This window comes from Mustela nigripes, chromosome 18, assembly GCF_022355385.1.
Source record: "Mustela nigripes isolate SB6536 chromosome 18, MUSNIG.SB6536, whole genome shotgun sequence".
NCBI lineage: Eukaryota > Metazoa > Chordata > Mammalia > Carnivora > Mustelidae > Mustela > Mustela nigripes.
This window is the reverse complement of record NC_081574.1, coordinates 35,548,554-35,568,562: the sequence shown is the minus strand read 5'-3', so window position 1 is coordinate 35,568,562 and position 20,009 is coordinate 35,548,554. Positions and strand designations below refer to the sequence as shown.

The 20,009-nt window shown below is 35.5% G+C and overlaps 1 protein-coding gene across 1 annotated transcript in view; it reads left to right on the top strand.

The window, feature by feature from the left end:
* LOC132006452 (A disintegrin and metallopeptidase domain 3-like) overlaps positions 1-20,009 on the top strand; it is an 85,850-nt gene that overhangs the window by 38,433 nt on the left and 27,408 nt on the right. Inside the window, exons 10-11 of the mRNA XM_059384220.1 lie at positions 2,620-2,759; positions 18,455-18,641. Of these exons, the coding sequence (XP_059240203.1) occupies positions 2,620-2,759; positions 18,455-18,641 (327 nt within the window). The remainder of the gene's footprint in view (positions 1-2,619; positions 2,760-18,454; positions 18,642-20,009) is intronic.

The window sequence follows — 20,009 nt, the reverse complement described above, 5'->3', positions numbered from 1 at the left end:
TTTATGCCAGTACCATACTGTTTTGGTTACTTTGCTTTATAATATGTTTAAAATCAGGAAATGTGTATCCTTAAACTCTATTCTTCTTTTTTGAAATTAGCATGGTTATTTAGGGTCCCTTAAGATTCCATATTAATTTGGGGATTATTTTTTCTCAATTTCTATTAATAGCTTAACTTTGATTGCATACAAAAGCACTACTCACAATTCTACTCCACACTTTATGTTACACCATAGATTATAGGATTTATTTTGTTTTGGTATTTGTCCTTCCAATTCTATACAATATTTAAAAGTGAATTTATCCACCAAAATTACAATAATGCATGTTATTACATTTTTCCATGTATTTACCTATATTAGAGAACTTTATAATTTCTTTTTTGGCTTTAAGTTGCTGTCTAGCATTCTCTCTTCAACATGACAGTCTCCATTTAATATTTCTTATAGATCAGATTGAGTGGTAATTAACTTTTTTTCATTATCTCAGCTTTTATTTTTTTGAAAAAGTGTTCATATCTGCATTATATTTTGAAATGCAGTTTTACCTGATACAATAATTGTGATTGACAGTTCCTTTAAGCACTTGAAAGTATTCATCCCAAACCCTTCTGTCCTATAGCGTTTCTCCTGAGAAATCTACTGATAATCTTATGAGAACTCCCTTATATGTGACAAGTCACTTCTGTCTTTCTGCTTTCAGGATTGTCTCCTTGTCTTTGGCTAATGGGAATCTTTGTGAGTCTCTCTGGATTTATCCTGGTTGGAATTTGTTGAGCTTCTTTTGTATGTTAACTCAGATTTCTGAAGTTTGTGGTCATTATTTCTCCAAATGAACTTCCTTTCTGTCCATTTCTTTCTCTCTTCTCTCTCTGAAACTCGTTATAGGAATAATGCATACATTGGTCTGCTTTTTGATGTCAATAAGTTCTTTTTACATCCTTCATTTTTTTTTCTTTTATTTCTCTCACTGGATGATTTCAAATGATCAGTCTTCAGGTCTGATTTCTTCTTCTGCCTGATCAAATTTGATTTTAAATAACTTCCTTAAATTTTTGAGTTCATTTATTGTCCTTTTCATCTCTAGAAATTTTTACAATAGTTTAAATCTCCTTGTTTATATATATATATATATATATATATATATATATATATCCAGAATTTATTCAGATACATAAGGCTAGTTCATCATTTGAAAATCTAGTAAATGTAACCAAGTCTATCAATAAGCTGTAATAGAAAAATTTCTTTGATCATATCAATAGATGCAGAAAAAGAATTTGACAAATCCAACACCATTTGTGATGAAATTTTGGAAAGGAGGTCTAGAAGGGAACTTCCTTAAAATATGAAAGAACATCTAGAAAAAAACCTACAGTTAACACCTCAATGGTGAGAAAATAAATGCTTTCCCAGTGAGATAAGAAACAAGGCAATAATGTAACTTACCAGTCCTTCTCGGCTTTGCGCTGGAAGTGCAAAACACTGGTAACACAAAATGTTGTGAGGATGTAGAGCAACAGAAACGCTCATTCACAAAGAATGAAGAAGACCATTTGGCAGTTTCCCCCACTTGTCCTCTTAACAGTCACTCAAATGAGTTGAAAACATATCCACACAAAATCCTGTACATGAATATTTATAGCAACTTTATTCATAATTACCAAAAATCGGAAGGAAATAAGATGTCTTTTAATAAGTGAATGGATAAACACACTGGAATAAATACATATAAAGAAATATTATTCAGTGATTTAAGAAGTGTCTCATTAACCCACTAGAAGATATAGAGGAATCTAATATTTGTTAGTGAAAGAAGACACTTGAAGAAAAGATTAAATACTGTTTATCCTTTATTATACTGTATATTTTACTGTATTATTATTCTGTGACATTCCATAAAAGGCATTATTTATGGAAATAATGCAAAGATCATTGATTACCAGAGGTTTCTATGTTTCTAATATCATTAATTCTCAAGTTTTAGTTTTTAAGATGAAAGAAATGCTACTTGCCAGATATTAATATTCTGCCTTTAGAAAAAAGTTAATTTGATTTTCTTCCCAAAAACTATTTCTGAAGTGAAAACTAATTGCTGAGTCAGCCCTTAAGAATCTCTGTGTTTTTTCTGAGGGTTCATTTGGAAAGTAATATAGTTACTGAAGCAATGCTTATTTTCTCAATTTAAAAAGAAATTAGGGGGACCTGGGTAGCTCAGTCAATTAAGTGTCCAACTCTTGATTTTGGCTCAGGTCATGATTTCAGAGTCATGAGATCAAGCCCCACATTGGTTGTCTCTTAAATAAATAAGTGAACAAACAAATAAATAATAAAAATAAATTAAAACCAAATTTAAAAAATAAAAAATAAGATTTATATCAATAAAGTCATAAAATCATGAGATTACATTAATCTTAATTATTATTTCTCAATGCTATTTGGATAAAAATGCTATTACTCAAAGATAATAACAAAATTTACCTATTTGTCCATATTTTTAAGCAAATAATTAATTTCGGTATACTGGTTCTTTTTTTAATTTGTATTTGCATTTACTTGACAAGATAAAATAGGTAATGAAACAACTTAGATAACAATTCTGATTTTTTTTCTTTTTAGTATCCACAGACAATAACTTTAGAAGCATTTTCAGTTGTTATGACACAGTTGCTTGGAGTTAGTCTGGGATTAACATATAATAATGACATCTTCACTTGTTACTGCCCAGGAACTACATGCATAATGAACAGCAAAGCAATGTAAGGTTTTATTTTTGTCAAATCTATATCTTCATATGGGAAATGTTTACAGTATTTTTAATGCAAAATATCTTTCAGTATAACCTGATTAAGAATATATTTATTAAATAAACATGCACTTATTTAATGCTTAGTGAAGGAAGTGAGTATTTTATATTGTAGAAAATGTGCTCAATCATTCTGTATTCTGTGTAATAATGCATTTTTAATGAGTGTCTACTATGTCCTGATTATTGTGTTTGATTTACAAGTGATAAACAAGGTAGATAAGTCCTATATATATTTGTCCGTCAGGGACAGAAAATTAAAAACTGGACATAAGAACATAAAAACATATAAACATAAGACATAAGAACAAACAAAATCTAAACAGTTAATGATAGCTGCTAAGAGGAAAATGAATAGGGAAAATATGGGGAGGAAAAAATTCTGATAAAGTGGTCTAGGAATAATTATGGAAATAATTATGTTGGGATCTGAAAGGGAATGAATGAATCTGGTTATTAAAGAGCTCATTGAAAACTTTTCAGTCAAACGAAGTGAAGTAATACTTGGATAACAAGCTCAAAAACCTTGGCAGACTGAAATAAGAAGGTTGCAGGGAGAATAAAATTGAAAAAAATTACTAGTTAGGACTATAAACAAGAATGTTTTTAGATATAAGAAAAAGAAGTAATACAGAGTGAGGCTAAAGAATCAGTCAGAGGAAGAAGTCCAGGATATAATATAGGAATGTAGGAAAGAGCCTGCTCATGCATTCATGACGTGGGAATTGGGGTTTTATAATAACTGTAATTAAATATATTCTTAATTGGTTCCTTCAGTATGGATAATAAAAATTATAAAATTTTTAAAAAATAAATAAAATAAATATAAATATATAGAGAGTGTAGTGATGTTTGGGAAATGAAAAATTTTACAATAATCAATAGCAGTTTCTTATGACTGAGCAAAAAGGAGATGTCAAGAATTATTTATTGTAGAGGTTCTGGATCAAGAAGGCAACATAGGAAGAATCTGAACTCATGTTCTCCCACAGACACAACAAATCCACAGCTATGTAGGGAACATTTTCCTCTAAAAAATACAAAAATTAGCTGAGGGCTCCTACATATTGGGCAAATGAGAAAAAGCCCATATTTGAGTGGGAAGGAGAGGCTAAGACACAATCTTACATCTTTCTGTAATGGCCACCCCTCCAATACCAACCCATAACTGGGAGGGACATGAAATCAGGAGTTTCTCCCTGAGGAATAAAGGGTTGAACTCTCATCGGACACCCCAACCTTTAAGATAGTAGGTGCTCATTTGGTTCTCTCCATCTGTTGTACTCTAGAATGTCAATCTCTTCCAAAGAGGAGCTTTAAAAGTTGTCTGAGATACCACTTTTTAATGGCTGCTACCCAAAAGGCAACCCTTGATCACCTAGCTCTGTGTCCAGAAAGATGTGTAACAAAAGGAGAAACATAGCTACTGTGTTCTTGGTACTGCACAGATAAGAGATGGAAACACAACCCCAGACTTTCTGTGAAATGGCCCATTTGATCATCCTGGAGCATCTACATGAGAGTCAAGCTTCTGGTTTGGGACACCTCTTGAGTCTAACTAGGGTGGACTCTGGAAATGAAATTTATTTTAATAATTTTTTAATTTTTAATAAACATATATTTTTATCCCCAGGGGTACAGGTCTGTGGATCACCAGGTTTACACACTTCACAGCACTCACCAAAGCACATACCCTCCCCAATGTCCATAATCCCACCCCCTTCTCCCAAACCCCCTCCCCCCAGCAATCCTCAGTTTGTTTTGTGAGATTAAGAGTCACTTATGGTTTGTCTCCCTCCTAATCCCATCTTGTTTCATTGATTCTTCTCCTACCCACTTAAGCCCCCATGTTGCATCACCACTTCCTCATATCAGGGAGATCATATGATAGTTGTCTTTCTCTGCTTGACTTATTTCGATAAGCATGATACGCTCTAGTTCCATCCATGTTGTCGCAAATGGCAAGATTTCATTTCTTTTGATGGCTGCATAGTATTCCATTGTGTATATATACCATATCTTCTTAATCCATTCATCTGTTGATGGACATCTAGGTTCTTTCCATAGTTTGGCTATTGTGGACATTGCTGCTATAAACATTCGGGTGCACGTGCCCCTTTGGATCACTACGTTTGTATCTTTAGGGTAAATACACAGTAGTGCAATTGCTGGGTCATAGGGCAGTTCTATTTTCAGCATTTTGATGAACCTCCATGCTGTTTTCCAGAGTGGCTGCACCAGCTTGCATTCCCACCAACAGTGTAGGAGGGTTCCCCTTTTTCCGCATCCTCGCCAGCATCTGTCATTTCCTGACTTGTTGATTTTAGCCATTCTGACTGGTGTGAGGTGATATCTCATTGTGGTTTTGATTTGTATTTCCCTGATGCCGAGTGATATGGAGCACTTTTTCATGTGTTTTTTGGCTACCTGGATGTCTTCTTTGCAGAAATGTCTGTTCATGTCCTCTGCCCATTTCTTGATTGGATTATTTGTTCTTTGGGTGTTGAGTTTGCTAAGTTCTTTATAGATTCTGGACACTAGTCCTTTCTCTGATATGTCGTTTGCAAATATCTTCTCCCATTCTGTCAGTTGTCTTTTGATTTTGTTAACTGTTTCCTTTGCTGTGCAAAAGCTTTTGATCTTGATGAAATCCCAATAGTTCATTTTTGCCCTTGCTTCCCTTGCCTTTGGCGATGTTCCTAGGAAGATGTTGCTGTGGCTGAGGTCGAAGAGGTTGCTGCCTGTGTTCTCCTCAAGGATTTTGATGGATTCCTTTCACACACTGAGGTCCTTCATCCATTTTGAGTCTATTTTTTTGTGTGGTGTAAGGAAATGGTCCAATTTCATTTTTCTGCATGTGGCTGTCCAATTTTCCCAGCACCATTTATTGAAGAGGCTGTCTTTTTTCCATTGGACATTCTTTCCTGCTTTGTCGAGGATTAGTTAACCATAGAGTTGAGGGTCTATTTCTGGGCTCTCTATTCTGTTCCATTGATCTATGTGTCTTTTTTTGTGCCAGTACCATGCTGTCTTGATGATGACAGCTTTGTAATAGAGCTTGAAGTCCGGAAATGTGATGCCACCAATGTTGGCTTTCTTTTTCAATATCCCTTTGGCTATTCGAGGTCTTTTCTGGTTCCATATAAATTTTAGAATTATTTGTTCCATTTCTTTAAAAAGATGGATGGTACTTTGATAGGAATTGCATTAAATGTGTAGATTGCTTTAGGTAGCATAGATATTTTCACAATATTTATTCTTCCAATCCAGGAGCATGGAACATTTTTCCATTTCTTTGTGATTTCCTCAATTTCTTTCATGAGTACTTTATAGTTTTCTGAGTATAGATTCTGTGTCTCTTTGGTTAGGTTTATTCCTAGGTATCTTATGGTTTTGGGTGCAATTGTAAATGGGATTGACTCCTTAATTTCTCTTTCTTCTGTCTTGCTGTTGGTGTAGAGAAATGCAACTGATTTCTGTGCATTGATTTTATATCCTGACACTTTACTGAATTCCTGTATAAGTTCTAGGAGTTTTGGAGTGGAGTCTTTTGGGTTTTCCACATATAGTATCATATCATCTGTGAAGAGTGATAATTTGACTTCTTCTTTGCCGATTTGGATGCTTTAATTTCCTTTTGTTGTCTGATTGCTGAGGCTAGGACCTCTAGTACTATGTTGAATAGCAGTGGTGATAATGGACATCCCTGCCGTGTTCCTGACCTTAGCGGAAAAGCTTTCAGTTTTTCTCCATTGAGAATGATATTTGCGGTGGGTTTTTCATAGATGGCTTTGATGATATTGAGGTATGTGCCCTCTATCCCCACACTTTGAAGAGTTTTGATCAGGAAGGGATGCTGTACTTTGTCAAATGCTTTTTCAGCATCTATTGAGAGTATCATATGGTTCGTGTTCTTTCTTTTATTGATGTGTTGTATCACATTGACTGATTTGCGGATGTTGAACCAACCTTGCAGCCCTGGGATAAATCCCACTTGGTCGTGGTGTATAATCCTTTTAATGTACTGTTGAATCCTATTGGCTAGTATTTTGTTGAGTATTTTCGCATCTGTGTTCATCAAGGATATTAGTCTATAGTTCTCTATTTTGATGGGATCCTTGTCTGGTTTTGGGATCAAGGTGATGCTGACCTCATAAAATGAGTTTGGAAGTTTTCCTTCCATTTCTATTTTTTGGAACAGTTTCAGGAGAATAGGAATTAGTTCTTCTTTAAATGTTTGGTAGAATTCCCCCGGGAGGCCATCAGGCCCGGGGCTTTTGTTTGTTTGGAGATTTTTGATGAGTGTTTCAATCTCACACTGGTTATTGGTCTGTTCAGGCTTTTTACTTCTTCCTGGTTCAGTTGTGGTAGTTTATATGTTTCTAAGATGGATCCATTTCTTCCAGATTGTCAAATTTGTTGGCGTAGAGTTGCTCATAGTATGTCCTTATAATACTTTGTATTTCTTTGGTGTTAATTGTGATCTCTCCTCTTTCATTCATGATTTTAATTATTTGGGTCGTTTATCTTTTCTTTTTGATAAGTCTGGCCAGGGGTTTTTCAATTTTATTAATTCTTTCAAAGAACCAGCTCCTAGTTTCGTTGATTTGCTCTATTGTCTTTTTGGTTTCTATTTCATTGATTTCTGCTCTGATCTTTATGATTTCTCTTCTCCTGCTGGGCTTAGGGTTTCTTTCTTGTTCTTTCTCCAGCTCCTTTAGGTGTAGGGTTAGCTTGTGTACCTGAGAACTTTCTTGTTTCTTGAGAAAGTCTTGTACCGCTACATATTTTCCTCTCAGGACTGCCTTTGTTGTGTCCCACAGATTTTGAACCATTGTATTTTCATTGTCATTTGTTCCCTTGATTTTTTTCAATTCTTTAATTTCCCGGTTGACCCATTCATTCTTTAGAAGGATGCTGTTTAGTCTCCATGTATTTGGGTTCTTTTTAAACTTCCTTTTGTGGTTGAGTTCTAGCTTTAGAGCATTGAGGTCTGAAAATATGCAGGAAATTATCCCAATCTTTTGATACTGGTTGAGTCCTGATTTAGGATCGAAGATGTGATCTATTCTGGAGAATATTCCATGTGCACTAGAGAAGAATGTGTATTCTGTTGCTTTGGGATGAAATGTTCTGAATATATCTGTGATGTCCATCTGGTCCAGTGTGTCGTTTAAGGCCTTTATTTCCTTGCTGATCTTTTGCTTGGATGATCTGTCCATTTCAGTGAGGGGAGTGTTAAAGTCCCCTACTATTATTGTATTATTGTTGATGTGTTTCTTTGGTTTTGTTATTAATTAGTTTATATAGTTGGCTGCTCCCACGTTGGGGGCATAAATATTTAAAATTGTTAAATCTTCTTGTTGGACAGACCCTTTGATTATGATATAGTGTCCTTCCTCATCTCTTGTTATAGTCTTTGGCTTAAAATCTAATTGATCTCATATAAGGATTGCCACTCCTGCTTTCTTCTGATGTCCATTAGCATGGTAAATTCTTTTCCACCCCCTCACTTTAAATCTGGAGGTGTCTTCGGCCTTAAAATGAGTTTCATGGAGGCAACATATAGATGGGTTTTGTTTTTGTATCCATTCTGATAACCTGTGTCTTTTGACAGGGGCATTTAGCCCATTCACATTCAGGGTAACTATTGAGAGATATGAATTTAGTGCCATTGTATTGCCTGTAAGGTGACTGTTACTGTATATGGTCTCTGTTCCTTTCTGATCTACCACTTGTAGGCTCTCTCTTTGCTTATAGAACCCATTTCAATATTTCCTGTAGAGCTGGTTTGGTGTTTGCAAATTCTCTCAGTTTTTGTTTGTCCTGGAAGCTTTTAATCTCTCCTTCTATTTTCAATGATAGCCTAGCTGGATATAGTATTCTTGGCTGCATGGTTTTCTCGTTTAGTGCTGAAAATATCATGCCAGCTCTTTCTGGCCTGCCAGGTCTCTGTGGATAAGTCAGCTGCCAATCTAATATTTTTACCATTGTATGTTACAGACTTCTTTTCCTGAGCTGCTCTCAATATTTCCTCTTTGTCACTGAGACTTGTAAATTTTACTATTAGGTGACGGGGTGTGGGCCTATTCTTATTGATTTTGAGGGGCATTCTCTGAACCTCCTGAATTTTGATGCTCGTTCCCTTTGCCATATTGGAGAAATTCTCCCCAATAATTCTCTCCAGTATACCTTCTGCTCCCCTCTCTCTTTCTTCTTCTTGTGGAATCCCAATTATTCTAATGTTGTTTTGTCTTATGGTGTCACTTATCTCTCGAATTCTCCCCTCGTGGTCCATTGGATTTTTGTCCCTCTTTTGCTCAGCTTCTTTATTCTCTGTCATTTGGTCTTCTATATCACTAATTCTTTTTTCTGCCTCATTTATCCTAGCTTGAGAGCCTCCATTTTTGATTGCACCCCATTAATAGCTTTTTTGATTTCAACTTGGTTAGATTTTAGTTCTTTTATTTCTCCAGAAACGGCTTTTATATCTCTCGAGAGGGTTTCTCTAATATCTTCCATGCCTTTTTCGAGCCCGATTAGAACCTTGAGAATTGTCATTCTGAACTCTAGATCTGACATATTACCAATGTCTGTATTGATTAGGTCCCTAGCCTTCGGTACTGCCTCTTGTTCTTTTTTGTGTGTTGAATTTTTCCGTCTTGTCATTTTGTCCAGATAGGAGTATATGAAGGAGCAAGGAAAATACTAAAAGGGTGGCAACAACCCCAGGAAAATATGCTTTAACCAAATTAGAAGAGATCCCAAATCGTGAGGGGGGAGAAAGGGGATAAAAAGAGGTTCAAAAAGGAAGAAAGAAAAAAAAAAGAAAAAAGAAAAAAGAATTAAAAAAAAGAAAACAAATAAGAAAAATATAAAAAAGAAAAAATATATATATTGGATAAACTAGTTAAAAAACGTTAAAAAAGAAAAAGGTAAACGTTAAAAAAAACAAAAAAAAATTTACCAGAAGGCGAGATAAAAAACAAAAAATGAAAAGGAAAAAATTAAATTAACTGCCAGACTAAAATATATCACAGGGAAAAAGCCATGAGTTCCGTGCTTTGCTTTCTCCTCCTCTGGAATTCTGCTGCTCTCCTTGGTATTGAAACCACACTCCTTGGTAGGTGAACTTGGTCTAGGCTGGATTTCTTATTGATCTTCTGGGGGAGGGGCCTGGGTTAGTGATTCTCAAGTGTCTTTGCCCCAGGCGGAATTGCACCACCCTTACCAGGGGCCGGGGTGAGTAATCTGCTGGGGTTTGCGTTCAGGAGCTTTTGTTCCCTGAATGCTTTCCGTAGAGTTCCGGAGGATGGGAATACAAATGGCGGCCTCCTGGTCTCCGGCCTGGAGGAGCCGAGAGCCCAGGGCCCCACTCCTCAGTGCGCCCTCAGAGAACCGCGCCCAGTTACTCCCGTCTGCCTGACCTCCGGCCGCGCTCCGAGCTCACTGAGCCTGCGACCGGTTCAAGGTAACCCCGAGCTGCTAGCTTACTGTCAGCTCTGTCTCTCTAGCCAGCTTTCACGTTCCAATACCCGCAAGCTCTGCGACACTCAGACACCCCCGATCCTTCTGTGACCCTGCGGGACCTGAGGCCACGCTGACCCCGCGTGGGCTTCGCCCCGGTTTAGCCTCTGGAGCGATGTCCCTCAGCGGAACAGACTTTTAAAAGTCCTGATTTTGTGCACCGTTGCTCCGCCGCTTGCCGGGAGCCGGCCCCTACCCCCGGGGTCTATCTTCCCGTCGCTTTGGATTCACTTCTCCGCCGGTCCTACCTTTCAGAAAGTGGTTGTTTTTCTGTTTCCAGAATTGCTGTTCTTCCTCTCTTCGATCTGCCGATGGATTTTCAGGTGTTTGCAATCTTTAGATAAGCTATCTAGCTGATCTCCAGCTAGTTGAAGTAATCTCAGCCTGCCACTTCTCCACCATCTTGACTCCCTGGAAATGAAATCTTATGCCATTTTGTGCCCTCACTATGCCTCACAACAGATCTCTGGGATGTCAGGGAAAGGAACTTTTATAATCACCTGGTGCCCCAATTTTTGAAAATGATGCCCAATGGACACCTCTATATCTCATGGCTATGTTGGTCATCGGGATGTATGTTTGTGGTCCCTATCACTTGTGTACATTTTCATACTTTAAAAATTTGTTGCTTGACGGTCTGTCTTCCAATAACCCTGAACTTATGTGCTGATTGAGGTCCTCCTTTTGAGTCAATGAAAGGCCTTGGTACATCCTTCAACCGTTGGAGCTAAAAACTAAATTTAGTGCTGCTTGGACAATCATAATAGTTTGAGACAACCAAGATTTAGGACAAGGTTGAAGTGCAAGGTTCAAAGCAAGGGCACCCCTTCAAAACTGGAAGAGATGGCTGTTTAATCTAATACCTAGCAATGAACAGAGAATAAAACAGAATGAAAAGACAAAGGAATATGTTCTAAGCAAAAGAAGGTGGGAAAACCTCAGGGAAGGACTTCAGTGATACAGAGGCTAAGTAATCTACCAAATGAATGGGAAGTCATGGTGATAAAGATGCTCACCAAGTTTAAGAGGAGAAGAAAAGATCAAGGTGAGAATATCAACAAAGAGTTACAAAATATAAGAAAGCACCCAAAGAAGTCATGGAACCGAAGAAGACAATGACCATACTGAAAATTTATTAGAGGGATTCAACAGTAGACTAGATGAAGAACAAGAAAAGATCAGTGAACTCGAGAACAGGATAGTGGAACTCACAAGCAGAGCATCAAAAAGAAGAAGAGAATAATAAAAATGAAGATAATTAAGGGGCTTACTGGACAAATTAAGCAAACCAATATTCACGTTATAGGGCTCCCAGAAGGAGAGGAAAGAGTCAAAGGGACGGAAAACTAGTTGACATTTGTCACCATAAAGAATAACATATGTGATTTTTTTTCTTGTGATAAGAACTTTTAAGATCTAATCTCTTAGCAGCTTGCAATACAGTGTTCCTCCGTCCTGCCACTCTTGCTACGCACACTTGGGCAATAAAGAGCCCCATCTAAGCAACCTACCCCCAGTCCTGCCATATCAAGTGGGTACCATCAGCTAGCACTAGAGCTGCTCCCAAAGGCCCCACATAATGGCCTGTAGGAGTCATGGCCAGGACTCTCAGGTGGGCCAAGGGCCTGCCCTGTTCGCTGGTGTGCCTGGAGCAGTTGTGGCTGCACCTCACAGGTGCCTTGAGAGACAGCCCCACTCACCAGAAAGTCTGTATCAGTCATAGCATCACCAGAACAGGAGATTGCACACAGTCCATACAGGGGGCAGGCCTGGAGCATGTGTCTAGGTGGGTTTACATTACTGGGCTCTACAGGACCACCTTCTGCTTAAAGCCACTCTTGCAAGACATAACTACCCAGTACATAGAAACAAACAGAAGGAAGCAAAATAGGCACCAGATGTTGCAAATGAAAGAACAAGATAAAATCTGACAAAAAGAATGAAATGGAGGTAAAGTTCAAAGTAATGGTCATAAAGTTGGTCACCAAACCATAAGAAGACCGATCACAGTGCGAACTTCAACAAAGACATAGAAAATATAAAAAAAGAACCCATCAAGCTGAAGAATACGATAATGAAATTTAAAAAAACACACACACTAGAGGTAATCAACAGCAGATTAGATGATGCAGAAGACTGGATAAGCAGTCTGGAAGACTCGATAATGAAAAGCACCCAGAGAAGCAAAAAGAAAAAAATAATTAAAAAAAAGTCAAGGATATTTTAAGGGACTTCTAGGGTAACATCAGGCATACTGGCATTCATATCAGAGGTTCACCAGAAGGAGAAGAGAAAGAGGAAAGATCAGATAACCCATCTAAAGAAATAATGTCTGATACCTTACCTAATCTGGTGAAGGAGATCCAAGTTCTTAGGAAGCAGTGTCTGAAATAAGATGGGCCCAAAGAGAGCAAAGACACATTATAATCAAAGTGTCAACGTTTAAACATCAACAGAGAATCTTAAAAACAGCAAGAAAAGAAACAGGTATAAGCGAATTTCCATAGGATTATCAGCTGTTTTTCAGCAAAAAATTTATAGGCCAGAATGTAGTAGCATGATATATTCAAATTGATGAAAGGAATACTTACATTAAAAAAAAAAAATGGTACCATCAAGATTGTCCCTCAGATTTTAAGAAGAGTTGAGGAGTTTCTCAGACAAGCAAAGCTCAAGGAGTTCATCAAAACCAAACAGGTCACACAAGAAATGTTAAGGGAGTTCTATCAATGGAATAGAAGAGACCATAATTAGAAATAAGAAAATTATGAATGAAATTAATCTCACGGGTAAAGGTAAACATATAGTAAAGGCAGCAGGTCAATCACCTATGTAACTAGTGGACGGCTGAAAGACAAAACTAGACAATCATCTACCTATAATAGTCAAGGTATACACAAAATAAGATGTCAAATATGATATTAAAAACAAAACATAGGGGAAGTATAAATGTAGCACTTTTGGAACACACTTAAGCAACCATCAACTTGAAATAGACTGCAATATTCATATAATTTACATATGAAATTACATATTACATGGTAAACACAAAACAAATACGAATAGTTACACAAAAAATTAAGGAACTTAAACATAACACTAAGGGAGGTCGCCAAATACCAACAGAATACACCAAGAGAAGAAGGAAACAGAACCACAAAAACAATAAGAAAACAATTAATAAGACGGCAGTAGGTACATATCTTATCAATAATTTAAATATACAAATTGACTGAATTCCCCAGCCAAAAGACATACGGTGTTTAAGTGGACAGAAACAAGAGTATATGTGCTACCTACAATAGAATCAAATATAAAGACACACAGAATGAAAGTGAAGGGATGGACAAAAGATATCCCATGCAGATGGAAATGAAAAGAAAGTTGAGGTAGCAATACTTCTATCAGACAAAACAGATTTTAAAACAGAGGCTGAAATAAGAGACCAAAAAAGGCCATTGCATGATGATAAAGGAATCACTCCAACAAGATGATGTAACACTTGTAAATATCTATACACTTAACATAGGGGCACCTAGGGGCACCTGGGTGGCTCAGTGGGTTAAAGCCTCTGTATTCAGCTCAGGTCATGATCCCAAGGTCCTGGGATTGAACCCCGCATCGACCTCTCTGCTCGGCAGGGAGCCTGCTTCCCCCTCTCTCTCTTGCCTGCCTCTCTGCCTACTTGTGATCTCTGTCTGTCAAATAAATAATAAATAAAATCTTAAAAAAAATAGGGGCACATAAATACATGAAGTGTGTCTTAGCAGACACAAAGGGAGATATTGACAGTAATAAAATAATAAGAAGAAACTTCAATGCCCCACCTATATCAATGGATAGATCAACCAGACAGAAAATCAATAAAGAAACATTGACCTTAAATGACACATTATCCAGATTAATTTAATCGATATATACAGAGCTTTCCATCTAAAATTGGCAGAGTGCACATTCTTTTCAAGTACACATGGAATATTCTCCAGGATAGGTCACATTAAGTCACAAAACAAGAATAAATACATTTAAGAAGATTTAAATTCTATCAAGCATCTTTTCCAACCACAAGAGTATGAAACTAGAAGTCAAATGCAAATCAATTTAAATTTAGTAGAAGAAAGTAAATAATAAAGATAAGTGGAAATAAATGAAATACACACTTAAAATTAGAAAAGAGGAACTTAAAGCAGATGTCTTGAAATGATAAAATCAATAAGCCTGTAGCTATACTTTCAAGAAGAGAAACCTTGATGAAAGAAATTGAAGACAACACACAAAAAAAGGAAAGATATTCCATGCTCATTGATTGAGAGAATTAAAATTGTTAAAACGTCCATACAACTGCATTTACAGATTCAGTGCAATCCCTATCAAAATATCCATGACATTTTTCACAGAGCTAGAACAAATAATCCTAAATATATATAGAACCACAAAAGACCCTAAACAGTCAAAGAAATCTTGAGAACAAATAAAACTGTATCATACTCCCTGATTTCAAACTCTATCACAAAGCCATAGTGATCAAAACAGTGCAATGTTGGTAATTAGGACACCTGGTGCATTTTCTTTAGGATTATTTTTTATTGAGTTTCAATTTACATTAAAATAAGTGTTCATATTTTACCTGAACATTTTGATGCATTTTTAACATATACATCTTCACAAATACCATCCCAATCAGGATAAGAATACCTCCCAATACCTCTGAAATTCTTGGTGTATTTTTCAAGTCAACCCTCCCCCCAAAGCAAATGCTTCACCAATTTCTGTCACATTAGATTAGTCTCATATGTTCCAGGAATTTGTATACACAATAGGCAATATTCACATCTGACTTCCTTTGCTCAACAGAATGTTATTGTATGCATCAGAAATTCATTCCTTTTTATTGCTGGCTAGTATTCTTTTTTTTTAAGATTATTTATTTATTTATTTGACAGATATCACAAGTAGGCAGAGAGGCAGGCAGAGAGAGAGGAGGAAGCAGGCTCCCCGCTGAGCAGAGAGCCTGATGGGGCTGGATCCCTGAACACCAGGATCATGACATAAACTGAAGGCAGAAGCTTTAATCCCTACTGAGCCACCCAGGTGCCCCACTGGCTAGTATTCTATTGTGTGGAAAAAAAAAAAAAACACCACAATTTGTATATTTACTGTTTAGTGGATGGACATTGGAGTTGTTTCCAGTATTAAACCTTTATGAATAAATCTTGATGAAAATCCTTGCGCCTCAAACCAAACCAAACCAAACCAAAACAAGAGTTAGCACAAAAATGAACACAGAGATCAGTGGAATAGAGTTCAGAAATAAACTCACACTTAAATGGTCAATTAGCCTTCAACAAAGTAGGCAAAAAATTCGGTGAAGAAAGAGAGTCTCTTCAATAGATGATATTGGGAAGACTGGACAACTACATGCAAAACAATGAAACTTGAATTTCTTATTTCATTTACAAAAATAAAGTCAATGTATTTAAAGACTTAATTGTAAGAATGGAAGTTATAAAACTCTCAGAGGAAAACGTAGGAGTAAACTTTGAACATTGGTCTGAGCAATATTTTTTGGATATGTCTGGTCATTAAAGGACAATAAAAGCAAAAATAAAGAAATGGGACTACATCAAACTAAAAAAAGCTTTTGCGCAGTGAAGTAAAACAATAAAACGAAAAGGTAACCTACTGAATGAAAGAAGGTATTTGCAAGTGATATACCTAATAAGGGGTTAATATCCAGAATATATAAAGAATTTACACAAAACTAAGAACACAAATAATTCCATTAAAAATTGACAGAGAACCCAAATAGACATTTCTCCAAAGAAGACTTACAAATGGCCAGCTGACTCATGAAATAGGCTCAACTTCATTAATCACCAGAGTAATGTAAATAAAAACCACAATAAAATATCACCTCATACTTGTCAGAATGGCTGTTATCAAAAATAAGAAGTAGCAAGTGATGGTGAGGATATGGAGTAAAGGGAACTCCATGTAGTGTTTGTGGGAATGAAAAATAGGGTAGCCATTATGGAATATAGTATGGGGGTTCCTCAAAAATTAAAAATGGAACTACCATACAATTCTGCAATTCCACTTCTGGGTATTTAATCTGAAGAAAATAAAAACACTAATTTGAAAAGATATATGCACCCCTACCTTCAATCGCAGTATTATTTACAATAGCCAAGATAAGGAAGCAAGCTAAATGTCCCCTGATAAATGTATAGGTTAGAAAATATTTTTTATATATATCATATATCAGCCATAAAAAACTATGAGATCTTGCCATTTGTGCAACATAGATGGACCTAGAAGGTACTATGCTAAGTGAATAAATCAGAGAAAGACACAATACCCATGATTTCACTTATATGTGGAATCTAAAAAAAAGTTAAAAAAAAAAAAAACCCAAACAGAAACATACTGTAAATACAGCAAGCAAACTGGTGTACTGGTGTTTGCCAGAGAGGAGGGGATGGGAGAATGAAATTTTTAGAGGGGATGGGAGAAAGAAATTAAATGGTACAAACTGCCAGTTATCAAATAAATAAGACATGGGGATATAATGTACAGCATAGGAAATATAGTTAATAATGTGTAACAACTTTTTGTATGACAGATGGTTAGGGTCATTTCCTTGCAATGTATACAAATGTTGAGTCACACTATGTTACACAGGTGAAACTAATATAATATTATTGTCAACTACACTTCAATAAAAAGAAATTTAAAAAATACTATTCTCCACTAAAAGGAGCTGGGCTACCTTGGATAAATGATTGATTCTAGGCTAAGGCAGAAAAATCACATGAGTATGGAACATCTCATGTCAGAATATAAGGAGGCGTTCAAAGAACCATGGAGATTTGTCAAAGGGACACAAAACCAGTTTGAAGTGGCTCCCAAAAGCCAAATCAGGGACAATTTGAATGCCATAAATAACAATGGTAGTAATTGGATTATAACCCAGTTAGTATAATTTGAAAACATGATTCAAAATTAAAATTGGAGTCATTAGTATGCAATGAAAACAGACTCAGTAATGATTCTGTAACAAAGTTGCAAAGATGGATAACCTCAGTGTAGTTATGAAAGAACAATTTATAACCTTAAATCCTAAATTGAGGAGAAGGTTTGTTTTAGCAAATAATCAGCCTATAATCATAAAACTTTTCAAGATCATGAAATGTAAGAACAAATGTAGATGATTAAACTAAGCAACAAACTTAGATATTGAGAACTAAATGATTGATTGTGAACTGGATCCTATTGCTATAAAGTGCCAATATTTTGATGAAAGGGAAATTTGAATAGAATTTGAGGATTAGATATTAGTAATGTATCACTATTTCCTGATTTTGAAGGGCCTGCCTGAGGAGAATTCATTTCTATGTAAGAATTATACATTAAAATACTTAAGAGTTATTAAGATTATTTTTGGCAAGTATTCTTAACTGTTTCAGGAAACAAAATTTATTCTTTAAACCATGTTGTATCATTTCTCTGAGATTTATATTACTATAAAATTAAAGAAAACATTAAGCAGTACACTTAGAAATGTACAAATATAAGATAAGGATTTGTACTTACAGATTTTATATACTCTATGTTGATATATTTAAATTGATAGATTTTGATACCAAAGACTAAATAACTCTGATTTTTCATTAACACATTAGTCATCTTTTATTCCTTCAGTTTACATAAATTTCCTAATGTTTCATTTTAACTATTACTTATTATAATGCTAATAATTATATTGACAATAAAAATGAAAATAAGATGTATTTAAAGAGAGCTTTTTGTGTGTGAAGCACTGTTAAGATTGGTAATATATTCTGACTCATGTCATTTTAACTTCCTCTATGTACTAGATGTCTATTATATGAATTTACCACTTTTATTTTTGACTGGCATTAGGATAAAAGCACATGATACTAATAATACTCTATATTAACTAACAGGTATTTAAAAAAAAAAACTTAGGGGGGGGGAAAAAACATTCTCCCCACCTTCTTGTGCACCTGAAGTGCACAGAATTCATAGTATTCTATTGAAGGGGGGTTTCTTTGAAACTGATTTTATTCCATTTATCTGAAGAATGTAATTTATTTTTAGACGTTCCCATGGTGTAAAGTTTTTTAGCAGTTGCAGCATGGATGAATTTAAACGTATGATTTCACAGCCTGAATTTGAATGTCTTCAGAATCAAATAGCTTCAGAAGTGGTTTACCAAGGAAGACACTCACTTTGTGGCAATGGAATTTTGGAACCACCAGAACAATGTGATTGTGGTGGTACAGAGGTTAGTGATAAACATAATAGTTTATCTAAAGATTTTTCTTTGTGTTTCTTGTGTAGCCTTATAGATGTGATATAAAACGGAAATACCTCCCCCCCAAGTGATGCACCACTTATCAAATATCTAAGGGAGATATTGGGACATGCGATAATGGGCTTGTCATGAATTTAAAGCATTTGAAGAGTAAATAAGAAGTAAATGTAGCATGGATTAAAGAGGTAGATTTTCTTCACTGTGTAACCGTTAATAGCAATATCCACTTTTCTGTATTATAAACATGGTTAAGGTCAATACTATTACCATCACCTCAGTCAGCTCCTGAACTCCTCCAAAGCAACTGCATTGGTTCACTAAGTTAATACATGTGTATTGTTTACCTCCTCATCTCCTAATTTCCATTCTTGCAACTGTGGGATCTTTATTTATTTTACTTGACTTCAAAGAATTTGATTAATAATAAATCTTGATGTATTGTTTTTATATTTAGCTTTTTGCTATTACTTTTTTTTTTTTATTTGTGCTCGGTAAGATGGCTAATCATTGAATTTTGTTATAACTGCTTTCTTATAATTTTTAAGTTAATGACTCAAATATTTTGTATTTTTATTAGTTTCATTTGCTCGAGCTCTCAGTACTTAAGAAATAATACTGATACCTCCAACTATACAGTTGTATTTGCCTAATTCTCATTATAATTTACTCATTTCGTGCTTTGTATATTTGAAGATTTTTATATAGTAAACATATTTACAATTTTTATATCTTCCTAGAAATTTAACGTTTACCTTTAAATGCTGAATCTGTTTTTCTCTCATGTTTATATCTGTTTTAAATTCTATCTGGTCTGGCATACATCTGTATCTGTGCACTCGCTTTCTTTAATTTGTATTTCCCTGATATTTTTAGTTTTTCTGTACTATTAAGTTCAATATTTTCATTGGGTTTTAATTTATTATTCACTCTGTCTTTGATTTATAGGATTGTCCCTATAAACATTATTATGATTTTTTTGCCTATTGTTTTAATTAACTAGAGTCCATAATTTATTTAGATTTCATTTGTTTTTACCTAATGGCATCTTTCTGTCACCGGATCATCTCCAGGATACCTCATTATATTTACCTGTTATGTTATATTTACCTCATTATATTTACCTGTTATAATATAATGGTATATTTACCATTATATTTACCTGTTACATTTATTTATTTATTTATTTATTCATTTGAGAATGTGGGAAAGAGTCAAGGGAGAGGAAGATAGAGAATCTTAAGCAGACTCCATGCCTATCTAACAGAGCCCATAACAGAGCTGATCTCACAACTGTGAGATCATGACCCCTGCTGAAACTGAGTTGGACACTTAAGTCAC